This window comes from Bombina bombina, chromosome 2 (assembly GCF_027579735.1).
Source record: "Bombina bombina isolate aBomBom1 chromosome 2, aBomBom1.pri, whole genome shotgun sequence".
Classification (NCBI taxonomy): Eukaryota; Metazoa; Chordata; class Amphibia; order Anura; family Bombinatoridae; genus Bombina; species Bombina bombina.
In genome coordinates, this window is record NC_069500.1 from 1,344,331,473 (window position 1) to 1,344,346,011 (window position 14,539).

General features: G+C 36.6%; 1 protein-coding gene across 2 annotated transcripts in view; it reads left to right on the forward strand.

Moving 5' to 3' along the window:
* The window catches only part of FAM53A (family with sequence similarity 53 member A), an 84,054-nt gene extending 70,044 nt beyond the window's left edge, over nt 1–14,010 (forward strand). For both annotated transcript variants that reach the window (XM_053704236.1, XM_053704237.1), the window contains exon 5: nt 12,535–14,010. In XM_053704236.1, the coding sequence (XP_053560211.1) occupies nt 12,535–12,852 (318 nt within the window). In that variant the 3' untranslated portion in view covers nt 12,853–14,010. The remainder of the gene's footprint in view (nt 1–12,534) is intronic.
* Nucleotides 14,011–14,539: the final 529 nt, after the last annotated feature.

Below are 14,539 nucleotides of genomic sequence, written 5' to 3' on the forward strand. Positions count from 1 at the left end.
GGGTTTTAATGCAAAATACACACGACATACAGATGTGCATGGGTTTTAATGCTATATACACACGACATACAGATGTGCATGGGTTTTAATGCTATATACACACGACATACAGATGTGCATGGGTTTTAATGCTATATACACACGACATACAGATGTGCATGGGTTTTAATGCTATATACACACACGACATACAGATGTGCATGGGTTTTAATGCTATATACACACACGACATACAGATGTGCATGGGTTTTAATGCAAAATACACACACGACATACAGATGTGCATGGGTTTTAATGCAAAATACACACACGACATACAGATGTGCATGGGTTTTAATGCAAAATACACACGACATACAGATGTGCATGGGTTTTAATGCTATATACACACGACATACAGATGTGCATGGGTTTTAATGCTATATACACACGACATACAGATGTGCATGGGTTTTAATGCTATATACACACACTATATACAGATGCGCATGGGTTTTAATGCAAAATACACACTATATACAGATGCGCATGGGTTTTAATGCAAAATACACACTATATACAGATGCGCATGGGTTTTAATGCAAAATACACACTACATACAGATGCGCATGAGCTGGTAAATTGTGTCATTTGCTCGCCTGTTGCCTTGCACTTAAGTGTATATATACAGTTTATAGATTGTTAAACGTATAAATTACATTTTTTTAATCTAAAATTTATAAGCATTGAAGCATTTTCAGCTTGTGTTAAGAAACAAAAGTAAAATGTCATCTATCAACTTTTTTTTCTTTTTTTTTAAAAAGTCTTCCTTTGAACAAATGCAAATGGTTTTGTGTTGTGAACAGAAGGATAAGCCGAGTGCCAGATGACTACTGTATAGTACCTTGCACCACTCTAATTAGTATGCAAGAAGTCCCACATGGTTTCTTGCGAGTATAAAGCGCCTGCAGCCCTGTCATTCATATCCCTCTTGTCATGCTGCGCAGGCCACCAGTGTTGTGTCCCATGCTAAGAGCAGAATATAAATGTGAGTTTGAAGAGTTAATTTGGTGGCGTTCTTGGCGCTCGTGCTTGGATGGCAGCTGTCCTTTCATCTCCTCTGTATTGAGGCAAGGTGCCTGCTCCTCTGGCAGCTGCTTTCATTAATGTCTTGCCCCCTGCAGAAGCTCTGTGCTGCTTGACAGAATAGCTTCAGGGTTAATGAAGGTGAAGCCTGGCAAGCACTTTCCACATAAACCAACATAAGTAGAGAAATCTTCACTGTCACCATTTATTTGTTGCTACAATATTTTGCAATCGCACATTTTTTTTTTAATGTTTTTGAACCATATCTCCATCGAATGCATTTTGCTAGCAGACTTTGTAAAGTCAAAGTGACATCAAGGTGAAGGGTAAATCAGATCAGTGTTGCTGTTGTGTATAGAGGTCACATAATTAAGGGAAAAAATACTTTCTTCTATTTGTTAGAGCATTTTTTTTTCTTCTGACCGTGCCGATCTATAGGGTTAAACACACAGTTAATGTACAACTGCTGGTCTCAAGAGATCGTTTGCTGAGCCAATCAGCAGTACTGGTTGCATAGCTGGGTCACTGCTGATTGGGTCAGCTGCAATTTCTGCTCTGGACCTGCAATTCTTTATGGCTACCAATTGATACTTTACCTGTGTGTTTAACCCTGTTACAGGAGGTTAAACATAGATTTGCAGGGTCAATAGTGATAAAATGACATGCTTTAAATGATCATTAATACAGTAAAAGTGCATAATAAAAACGCAATGCAATAATACTGAATTTTGAATGAGCAGTAGATTTTCTGATAAATTTCAAAATTTACTATCTTTCCTCTATCATGTGTGACATCTGTCAGCCAATCGGACACCTATACAATGTAGACTTTTGCACATGATCGGTAGTAGTCGGTGTCTCAAAGTGGCCATATAAAAAGACTGCGCACAATTTCATGATGGAAGTACATTGAAATGTCTCTTAAAACTGCATATTCTTTCTGAATCATGAACGGTTAGTTGACTTTTTAGTGTCCCTCTTAAGGAATGAGAGCATGTAATATGTTTGCTATAATAACCCTTTAAGTTACTTATACAAATAAAGCTTTATGGCATTTTTCTTAATTTTGTGGGCATGATTTTCATAAGCTTTGCCGTCTTGTAGAGAAATCATGCAAAATCTTTGGGATTTTTTTTAGACCTTATACTGTAATGTAGGAATATCTCCTTCACATCAATAACCTGCACAGTGAGATACATATCTTGCAAATTAAAATTTGTGCTTTTTACATTTTTTTTGTTTAAGGGACCTCTCTGTCCTGACGTGATGTCTTAGATCATCTCACCTGAGCGGAGAGATTTTAAATCTCAGTCCCTGGATATTCATACCCTTTGGAGAGCTAAATAAACCAAATGATGGTGGTACCTTTTTAGCGGGTGCATCACCTGGCTGTCAATAAAATCAAACATATTAAAGGGACATAAAATAAGTTGGGGATAGAGACAAAATTTAATTACTTTACCGGCTGCAAATTGTATACTGCGGTGCCTCGCCATTAACCCTTTCTTTTAAGTTTTTGAATTGTACAGCTCTAACTCCCCCTACACAATTCCTTTTATGGCTGTATCTATCTCCAACTTTGCTTTGGTAGAATACAACACGTTAACACTCATTATCTGCTAGAGCAGTTGTAATACAATGCCTGTATTATGTTAATAATTTTGCTTATTCTTGAAAATTATTTTAAAATACTTGCCAGCAATTTTTAAACCATTTTTTTTTTAATGCAAACTATTTTTTTACCTAATTAGCCCTTTTAGGATATGCACAGATCTCAATATGTTTTATGGCACTTTAAAGGGACACTAAACCCAAAATTTTTCCTTCATGATTCAGATAGAGCATGCAATTTTAAGTAACTTTCTAATTTACTTCAATTATCAATTTTTCTTCATTCTTTTGCTATCTTTACTTAAAAAGCAGGAATGTGATGCATAGGAGCCGGCCCATTTTTGGATGAGAACCTGGGTTATGCTTGCTCATTGGTGGGTAAATGTAATCCTCCAATCAGCAAGACCTAAAATTCCTGCTTTTAAAATATAGATAGAAAGAGAACAAAGAAAAATTGATAGTAGGAGTAAATTAGAAAGTTGCTTAAAATTCCATGCTCTATCTGAATCATGAAAGAAAAAAATTGGGTTCAGTGTCCCTTTAAGCTAAAAATTAGCTTATATTAAAATGTTTCTATTTTGTATTGCACTAACTATCATTAAATTCACTTGTTAAATTATGCAATTATTTTGTGCTTTGGATAGCAGAAAATGATATAATATTGGAAAATATTACACTGCCTCGATCCGGCTACTTCATAATACCCCCCCGAATGGCAAAATTTTCTGTGGAGAATACTGGTACCACGCAGGACTGGTGGCAATGATTATTTAGACAGTCTGGTGAAGGGGTCTGGGGACATTGGGGGTCGGGAAAAGGTTAAGAGTCAGATAAATTGGACATGTCAACAAAACTCAAACTTTACTCCCTTTATTGGTACCTGTTTGTTGGTCTGACCAAATCTCCAGAATTCTTGTTACTGAAATGCATAAACAGCATTAAAGTCAGTAAATTCAAAATAGAACAAATGTCTGTGAAAATGTGCCAGTGTCTTGGAGTTTTTCATACTTCATTGTTGGGTTTCATGAACTAGAGTTGATAAATTAACTTCACAAATATTTCTATGCACCATTAACCTAACTCAAAGGAACAGCTACAGTCAGAATAATGTGTTGCTACCTATCAAAAAAAGCACAATGTGGAAAACAGATGGCTTGTGCCAATAATGGTCTTGTACATAGCCTTAAACTTTATTTTTTTTTTTTTTTATCCTTTTGTGCATCCAAGACAACTATAAATCCTGCCCATCAAAGATGTTGGGTGATGGTGCTTTTTAGCACGTTTCTAAGCTTGTCACTCTTTACAGGCCCAACATTTAGTTTCTTAACAGGGAGTCTTTGGAATGTATCCCTTTTGAATGAAGAACAGACACAGATTTTCAATGAGCATCTACAAGCGAGAAGAGCACACTGGAATGGGAGGGCTCAGGGCTTGATGAGATCCTTCTAGGTCACAGCCAGGAGGAATCTTCAGCTTTTTGTTTTCTTTGCAGCAACGCATGAACAATCAAAGAGCCCCTTTTTATCTATTGTTGGCCAGGACGATACCCATTTAAAGTTCAAATTCCAGCAGGCTTGGGAAGAAGGAAAGGCGATAGCAGCAGGCAAGGCTTGGAGATGATAATCGAGCATCAAAAGTGAGCTAAAGACAAGCCAGTACTTTGTCCTCTGACAGGAGCGAACAGGCTCGGGGTACTTAGTTTTGAATGGAAGTTTGAAGCTTTTTTTGAATGGTGAATGAAATGCTAGGGAGGGGGCCGGCACACACAGCATCTGGTGCTCTGCTTCCTTTGCATAGACAGAAGAAATCTCAATGCAAAATTAGACCCAAACTGGCATTTAATGAAGTGCGCCTCCGTGCTCTGTGCTTTCTATGCATTTCTGCAAATGAGAGCTCAGACTGAATGCACTATAGGCAAGAAAGGAGCCTCATTAGATGTCTGCTTTTACTTTATAAATCTGTACGGATTATAATGATAGGTTTAATCAAACCTTTAGTCTGTGTCTGCATACTTAATTATATGTAATAATTTAGTCCCTTAACAAATGTAGAAAAGCAGTTTATTGCAACCAGGTCAAATTTGTGAGAAAAATAACTTCCACCTATTTTATATACTATGTCTACCTTTGTTCCTAGATCTTATTTATGTGACTTTACAATTTGAGCAATGCTTATCTTGCCCCATAGTTTTCTCATGTTACCACACTTTAAGGAGACTATCTAGGAGATGGGTCACTTTATTTAACTGGGTATTATATATATATATACACACAATATCTGTATAAACGTATGTATATGTGTTTTGTATTTATAAATAAAGAGATAGACGTGTATATAAACACACACTCACTATATCTGTATAAACGTATGTATATGTGTTTTGTATTTATAAATAGATACATTTGTATATATACATACACACTGTATCTGTATAAACATATGTATATGTGTTTTGTATTTATAGATAGAGATACACGTGTATACACACACACATTATATCTGTGTATGTGTTTTGTATTTATAGAGCTATACACACACACACACACACACTATATATTCAAACCATTTTGTTATGGCAACCCAGACTCTGGAAGGTGTGTAGACAGTAGCTATTGAAAGAATTTGTTGGTCGTGTGTGTATGTATGGATGTGTGTATGTATGTATGTGTATATATATATATATATATATATATATATATATATATATATATATATATATATATATATATATATATATATATATATATATATACTTCTATGTTGTAAATTCCAGCCGCCATTTGCATTGAAAAGATTTAAGTCTTGGCATGGTCCCTTTTTTTTAGCAGACAAATGTGTTCAGTTCACTACTACTATTAACTACTGAATTACAAGATACACTGTCTCTTCTCTTTCTTGTTTAATATAAGATAATAGATACATACGGGGGGGGGGGGGGACTTTATGGATTTTATGCTACAGTATAAACATTGTAATCAGTTTGCAAGTTGTAACAGCCCAATTATTACTGTTGGGGGAGGATTCTGTGAGTCATCAACTTGATCCCACTTTCCTTTTTCATCGACATTTCTCAATATAACCATTGTACACATTTTATTAAAATACTTCACACTGCCAAAAATCAGATTTATCTTTCCTGGGTTGATCTTTAACCTAGGCATTCCACTAAAAGTAATCAGTGGGTGAACATGTAATTTGCTGTCATAATGAAGAATGCATCCAAAGTACATTGATATGGTGGTATTTAGCTGTAAGACTAATAGGCCAATTACATGCCTGCAGACTTTCACATGGTGCTGTGCCCCTGCTTGCTGCCTGCTCTGCCCTTGTACAAAGTGGTGTGCAGTCCCTGGAATTTTGTGTTCTTTCTCTCTCTCTTTCTCTTTCTTTCTCTCTCGCTCTCATTCTTTCTCTCTCGCTCTCATTCTTTCTCTCTTGCTCTCATTCTCTCTCTCTTGCTCTCATTCTCTCTCTCTCGCTCTCATTCTCTCTCTCGCTCTCATTCTCTCTCTCGCTCTCATTCTCTCTCTCTCGCTCTCATTCTCTCTCTCGCTCTCATTCTCTCTCTCGCTCTCATTCTCTCTCTCGCGCGCTCTCTCTCTCGCGCGCTCTCGCGCTCTCTCTCTCTCTCTCGCGCGCTCTCTCTCGCGCTCTCTCTCTCGCGCGCTCTCGCGCTCTCTCTCTCGCGCGCTCTCTCTCGTGCTCTCTCTCGCGCTCTCTCTCATTCTCGCGCTCTCGCGCTCTCATTCTCGCTCTCTCTCTCTCATTCTCGCGCTCTCTCTCTCATTCTCGCGCTCTCTCTCTCATTCTCGCGCTCTCTCTCTCATTCTCGCTCTCTCTCTCTCATTCTCGCGCTCTCTCTCTCATTCTCGCTCTCGCTCTCGCTCTCTCTCGCTCTCGCTCTCTCTCATTCTCGCGCGCTCTCTCTCATTCTCGCTCTCATTCTCGCTCTCATTCTCGCTCTCATTCTCGCTCTCATTCTCGCTCTCATTCTCGCTCTCTCTCTCTCATTCTCGCTCTCTCTCTCTCATTCTCGCTCTCTCTCTCTCATTCTCGCTCTCTCTCTCTCTCTCTCTCTCTCTCTCTCTCTCGCTCTCTCATTCTCGCTCTCTCTCGCTCTCTCATTCTCGCTCTCTCTCGCTCTCTCATTCTCGCTCTCTCTCGCTCTCTCATTCTCGCTCTCTCTCGCTCTCTCATTCTCGCTCTCTCTCTCTCTCTCTCATTCTCGCTCTCTCTCTCTCATTCTCGCTCTCTCTCTCTCTCTCATTCTCGCTCTCTCTCTCTCATTCTCGCTCTCTCTCTCTCTCTCATTCTCGCGCTCTCTCGCCCACCCAATCTGTTCCTGCCTGACCACACACCTTCACGGCACTTCCACCCGACCACGCCCAGCCGACCACACCCTCTCTGCTCTGCTGTCAGATCCTAAAGGCCAGATATGTTTGTCCTTGTGCAGTCTCTACTGTGCATGACTGATATACACAATATGTTGGGAACTCATTAAAGTAGAGAGGAAAAAGAACAAAGTACACTATCATTTTAAGGCTTATAAAATATTTGTGCTCCCATGTATGGGAAAGTTTGCACCACTAAAATAACACTAGAAAATCATGCCTGCATTAAAGTTTTTTTTTTTTCTGTATGGTAGACCAGCATGCATATAAAAGGCTAGAATTGCCTTCTGTATTTCTGTTTAAGATGGAAGAGAATACATCAACTTAATGGTGAGTAAGCAGTCTTCCTCTTGTAACAACTGAAGCTGCCAAAAAGCGAGCCTGGCCTGCTGTGTATCATAGCTGGGTGCATAGGAAAAAGTCTCATGGTAATCCTTCTAATTTACATAGCTGCGATTCACAATTGACACAGATTTGCTCAAGACTAGTCTGACAGCAATGTTTTTTGCCAGAAATACAATAAATAACTTTAATTGCAAAATAGATGTTAGTTTACATACATGTCCAGGCATGCTGGGCATCAGCACATCAATAGGAAACCTGGAAATGTCTAAAGTTATTCGTAAGAAGAATTCATTGTATGCATTTTGCTATAGTGCATAACCCACATGGAGTATTTCCAAGACACTAGCTTGGTACCACGCAAGAGCACTTTCCCGTATTTTTCATGTACTTAAAGGGATAGTCAAGTTAAAAAAAACAAAACTTTCATGATTCAAATAGGGCATGTAATTTTAAACAACTTTCCAATTTACTTTTATCACCAATTTTGCTTTTTTAATTTGGTATTCTTAGTTGAAAGCTAAACCTAGAAGGTTTATATGCAAATTTCTTAGACCTTGAAGGCTGCCTCTAATCTAAATGCATTTTGACAGTTTTTCACCACTAGAGGGCATTAGTTCATGTGTTTCATATTGATAACATTGAGCTCATGCACATGAATTTTCCATGGAGTGAGCACTGATTGGCTAAAATGCAAGTCTGTCAAAATAACTGGCAGTCTGCAGGGGCTTAGATACAAGGTAATTACAGAGGTAAAACGTGTATTATAATAACTGTTGGTTATGCAAAACTGGGGAATGTGTAATAAAGGTATTATCCATCTTTTTAAAACAGCAAAAATTCTGGTGTTGACTGTCCCTTTAAGTGCTCTGGGCATCGCTTGCTAAATGTGTGGGCAATTGGCTTTTGTTGCTAAAGGTATATTCATTTTTCTTTAATCTAAAACGGTTTATGTTCCTGTATTTTTTTTTTGTTTGTTTTTTGTTGTTTTTTTGTTTAACAATTTAAGGGACAGTCTAGTCAAAAATAAACGTTAATGATTCAGATAGGGCATGTAATTTTAAACAATTTTCCAATTTACTTTTATCATCCATTTTGCTTTATTCTCTTTATTTTCTTAGTTGAAAGCTAAACCTAGGTAGGCTCATATGCTAATTTCTTAGCTGAATGCATTTTGAATTTTTTTCACAACTAGAGGGCTTTAGTTCATGTGTGATTTTTTTATATATATATATATATATATATATATTGCATTGTGCTCACGTCTGTGGAGTTACTTAGGAGTTAGCACTGATTGGCTAAAATGCAAGTTTGTCAAAAGAACTGAGATAAACGGGCAGTCTGCAGAGGCAGATAGCTCAAAGCCAAACAGAAAGCTCAGCATTCTAAGGCACTATGGCTGAACTCTGTAGCAACCCATGGGTTGCAGGTTCGATCCCCGGCGAGGTCCACTCAGCCTTTCATCCTTCCGAGGTCGATAAAATGAGCAGCGCCTTGAGACCCTTAAGGGTGATTAGTCGCGCTTTACAAGTACCCAATACATACATACATACATACATACATAAGGTAATCACAGAGGTAAAAATTGTATTAATATAACTATTACCCATTCCCCAATTTTGCATGACTAACAAAGGGATTATCTTTATTTTTAAACAATAACAATTTTGGTGTAGTCTGTCCCTTTTTTAAATTGTTTTGTGCAGCTTTTCCAATGATTTTTTTTCTAATTCAATATCATTAATGTGTCCAGTTAGCTTCCATGTTTTACTTGCAACTTTTTTCAACAATTTGCCTCCTGTAGGTGTGCGACAATTCCATTATAAGGCTTGATTCTCAGTTTTTCACATTTTTGCTAATTTGCACTAAAGGAAAACAAGACCACAATAAAAACCAACAATCTAATTCAGCCTGCTTAACAAATTGAAACATGCAACACTATGTATTGAAACTGTAGATAAGGAAGCCAAAAAACACCCAAGTTGAATACAAATGTATTTGGTAAATACAAATGGTCCTTAAGGAATCATTGTAAGAAAACCGAGCAAAAAAGCTACTGAGAAAATGTTTTTATTTTAGAAAATGAAACTTATTTTATATTTCTGTGTATTACAAATGATATTACTTTTGTTGTGGTAACTGGTTCTTGCCTAAGTCATTTGTAACTGTGCGAACCGACTGATGACTTTTAGGAGATTTTTTTTATATACTTTCCTAGCCTAGAGATATTTAACAACCTCATCACAGTTGAGTAAGATGTGCACGCATTTCCGGTAGTCCCAGACAAGGGAATTAGGCCTTTTCCAGTATTTAACATTGAGTAAACTAGTAAGGTCTTCTCCTGACTAATAAATATATATGCATTTTTAAAGGGATTGTTGTAAATAAAAACAAACACTAAGCACTGTTTTTTTATAATTAAATAGAAATCAATGCAATATGTATTATTCATCATTTTAAAAGTAATATAACTTTTTTTTTTTTTTACTACTTTGTTTGTGTAGTGTTTATTACTGTCACAGTCCTTCAAGGGGCACTGGAGACTCAGGGAAAGCATATCTATCGTTGTCATAAATATTCTAGAGTAACCTGAACTGGTTTTCTATCCAGGGAATTCTATAGATAGTCAGTCAATTTTGCGCTCACGAGTGTATGCTTCCATAGGATCCAATGGGAGCCTCGTTCTCATGCTGTTACACGGCATGAGAACTAGTGAAGGGGATAAGTCGTGCAGCTATAGGCAGCAGATTGTAATTATATATATATATATATATATATATATATATATATATATATATATATATATATATATATATTTGGGTTAATATGTGTACATATAAGCATATACATTTACAGGGAACACACAGTTCCCATAAACCGTTGTGAAGGCACTTTTCAGATTTTGCGTTTCCCTCATAAGCTACCATTTGCACCACTCATGGCTCTACCATGTGTTTGCAATAGCATTGAGGATACGTGGTAGTTAAAGTGATGGTAAAACCAGATGTATAACAAACGCTAAGATTTACCGTCTCTAAAAATAAATGAGTTTCTCTCATCGTTTTGGAAAATACATCCTTACACTCACCCTAGCTGTTAGCAAAGCATATCGCAAGCACAGCGCTTTCTTCAATGAGGTGATGTTTCCACCTCTAGACCAATAGCCGTGCGTCTAGCACTGCTAGAGTTCTAAATGTTTCCTCATTGGAGAAGAGAGATGGCTAGAGGCGCTGTTTGCCATTTGCTTTAACAGCTAGGGTGAGTGTAAGGCTGTATTTTATATAACGATGAGAGAAACTCCTATTTATTTTTAGTAATGGTAAATCCTAGCGTATGTAATACGCGCTTGGATTTACCCTCACTTTAAGGTGTAGGTCTTATTGTAGAACAAAACCAGCAATATGTGTGCACAGTAATTCACAGGTAGTAAGTAGTTTAGAGCAGAATATAAATGTCCTATACAAATAAGCATACAAATATATATATTTTGTAATTCAGAAGGAGCTTACCATTTAAAAAATAACAGTTTCCAATTTTACTTCTAATGTCAAATTTAGCTTTATTCACACGATATTCTGTGTTGAAGAGACACTTAGGTAGGCACCTGAAGCACTACACGGCAGGAAACAGTGCTGCCATATAGTGCTCTTGCACATGGATAACATTCTTGCAAAACTGCTGCCATATAGTGCTCCAGAAAGGGGGCGGCTCCTAAGCAGAAGTCCCTGATTTTCAACAAAAGATACCAAGAAAGTGAAGAAAAATTCATAATATAAGTAAATTAGAAAGTTTAAAAATGGCATGCTCTGTCTGAATCATGAAAGAAAAATGTTGTTTCATATCCTTTTAAAATACCAATATGAGACATTTAACTAATAATTTGTGTATTTGATAAACCTTTTTTTTTTCTTCTAATCCATATTTATTTGTAACGCACCAACAAAATCTGCAGTAAAATTGATAGACGAGAGGAGGTGGACAAAGAGAGAGAGGGTGATTATAGTCCTTGAGCACTTTCTCTATACACTTAATACACTTTCATACATCAGATAAACGTACAGTATTGGGACTGGTAAGCTTATGTCCTGGTCTGGATGATAAGAAAATCATTTTTTAAAAAAAAGTTTTTTTTTGTTTTGAGAAAACAAGGAATTTTCTCTAAATTTCTCTCCGATATAAGGTTTGTTTCACGCAGCTTCTAAAAAATATTTTAAAGGCCCTTTTAAGTGGTTTTGGAGCTAATACTTCTCTGGTTGTGCTGTAAGCAATGTTTTTGACCTATGTTCACTTGTTTTGTGCTGGAGAATGTCCTTTCTGAAAGAGTATCATTGATCAAGTACACATTAAAACTGCATTGTGCGATTGTGCTCCAAAGGTGTGGTACTATAATTGCTGGCCCATTGTCACAGTAACTAGGAATGCTTAAGGCACTTCAATGTGTACCTTGCACTTTGTAAAATGATCTACATTGTGCCTTTATCAATAATTGTTCATCAACTTGTCATAGCTGCAGAATGTTGGAAACAAAGACCTGCCTTATTGGAATGATTGGGTTTTAAATGTAAAGTTGCACCATTCCTATGCGCTTTCTTGTACTGTTCACATAATATTCTCTGTCGCTCGACTTCAGCAAATCTGCAAATAGATCAAAAAGTTAATGGCAAACAATTTTCTGAACAGTTTTTATTTAACTAAAACTGAATTTACAATAGTTGACTGGAGTGACAGTTTGCGTAGACTATCAGAATTCTTCATTGGGAAAAGTCAAGAGTTTGTGGATACTTCCACAAGCAGATGTTTTTTTTTTTTTTTTTTTTTTTTTTTCCTCATGTAAATTTTTTTCTAAATAGATGACTTACTCAGTATAAAGTCCCTGAACTGGTAATTAATTTACTTAAACTGACATTTACTTTTGTGTAGGATGGGTTCATCATTATATGGACTATTGGTTTATTTCAGCTGATGCATATTTCTGGAAAGTGTTTTGAGATAACTGTATTGTTTATAACGTCTTGCAAACTTACGCAAGTGTTGTGTATATCCAGTCATGACTAATAAACTATAGTGTTATAAATATTTTTAGTTCCTAAGCTAATGTTTTTTTGTTTTGTTTTTTTCATTACAGACTTTAAAAAATTCGAAAAGCCTTTGTTCCCTTGATTATGAGGAGGATGAAGATTCACACATGAAGACTATTGTGTCATCTCCCTGTGATTCAAGTGACATGATTATGAATATTACTCCTGGACCTAGTCCAATGAAGGAGTCCCTCGAGGATGGAAGGCATAATGAATCCTGCCACGTTCCCAACTCAAGAGATTACAAGAGAGAGGCTACATTGAGTGAAAGCGAAGAGGACATCAGCGATGCGGAGAGCACAGAAGGGAATTTGTTTCCAATAAACTGTGATGATTTGGATCTTGAGCAAATAGAAAATAACTGAGTCACAAAGCTTTATTAAAGTGCTTTGTCCTGACAGTGAATGGTAGCGGTATATCTCCATCTGTCTCTGAGTGCCTTCGGCATTCGTTTAGAAGCTGTATCAGGGGAGCTGACAAGTGGAATATTGTCACCTGTTTAGTTTCTTTAAATGGACTATAATATGGTTGGAGATAGCTCTGCAAAAACCCCAATGGAAGCAAGATAGGCTGCAATGCATTGTGTAGCATTGATGGGGTTAGTTCTACACCTTGTAATGTTTACAGAGGGAAACCTTGTTTGCCAAGCTATGTTGGTGTATATGTTCTTGTATGTGTTCTGCTAAAACTAGCTCTGAAAGGGCGAGTTCAGACTGGCATTATGCCACACACTTCAAGCAAAATAGAAGAAAGGTCTATTTAAATATTAACAGCCTTCCTTCTTGAAATTGTGTTGGACTAAGTACGTTTACACAACTTATGTAGCTTGGTAAACATCTCACATACTTTGCTAATAGTGAAACATTGTAGGAGTTTCAGGGGAATAAAGAAAACATTTATAATAATAAAAAAAAATCTAACCTATTTTTTTGCATTTTTATGGCTTTTACAGTTCTAAAAAAAACATCTCTCTATTTTGAAATAAATTTTCAGAAGGGCATTCTATAAACTCATCTGCGTGGTTATAAGTTTTATTAAAAGCTTAACATCTTTGGTGCACACGACAACCAAATGTGTTGGAAAACTCTATTACGGCAAAGATGTTAATCGTATAAATAGAATCTAGTTGGAATCTGGTCCAAAATACCAAAATAACTGCTCTCCTTTTTGTAGTGGGTGGTTACAAAACTTGAGAACATCTACAAAGGTTTTATTTTTTTCTGTAGCTTAAGACTTTTTGATCAAATGTATTAGTGACCTTAAAGGAAAAAAAGCCCATTATTTTACTACTTGAATTGTTTTTCTATCCTGAACAAAGCAATTGTAATTTACATTATGCGCATTTTAAAGGCGCAAGTAGTTTCATACCTTGTAGGTCATTGCGTTTTTTCTATTGTTCAAAAGAATGTACAAGAGCACTTGAACTTTAGACAGGGACTTTGTATTGAACAATTCCACAGGAGACAACCCCTTCAATATTAGAAGGAAGATTTGTCCTTGAAATAAAATAATTTTGCTTTGCATTATACGTGTGGTTTTTGTGTTTATCATCTTTGTGTTGATCCCTATGTGGGACACTTTTTTCAAAAATGAATGAGATACAAAGGCTATTGTTTGCTCTAAAAAATGTCAATGCACTTTTAAGTGTTTCAGCCTTCTTTTTTCTACATTGGTCACAGTCCATTCTGCTTATTACACAAATTAAGAAATGACTAGGAATGCAGACTTCAGGAGAGGTTTAAAAAGTTTAAAGTTTATTGCACATAGTAACAAAACAGTACATAACCACCATAGCATACATCCGACGCGTTTCCTGCCCATTACAGCACTTCATCAGGGAAAAAATTATTCTGCTTATTAGACCTGCAAAATTCTGTATTTCGTTATTACTTTTGCAAATGTAGAACAGTTACCCTCCATTTCTGGCATTGGGTTACTTCTGACACCAGACATTAGAACTGAAGTGCAACTCAAAATATATTCTATTGGGCCATATTCAGGGTTGGAACAAACAGAACACTAAAAAGAGAGGGGGATTTATTTCTTTGTTTA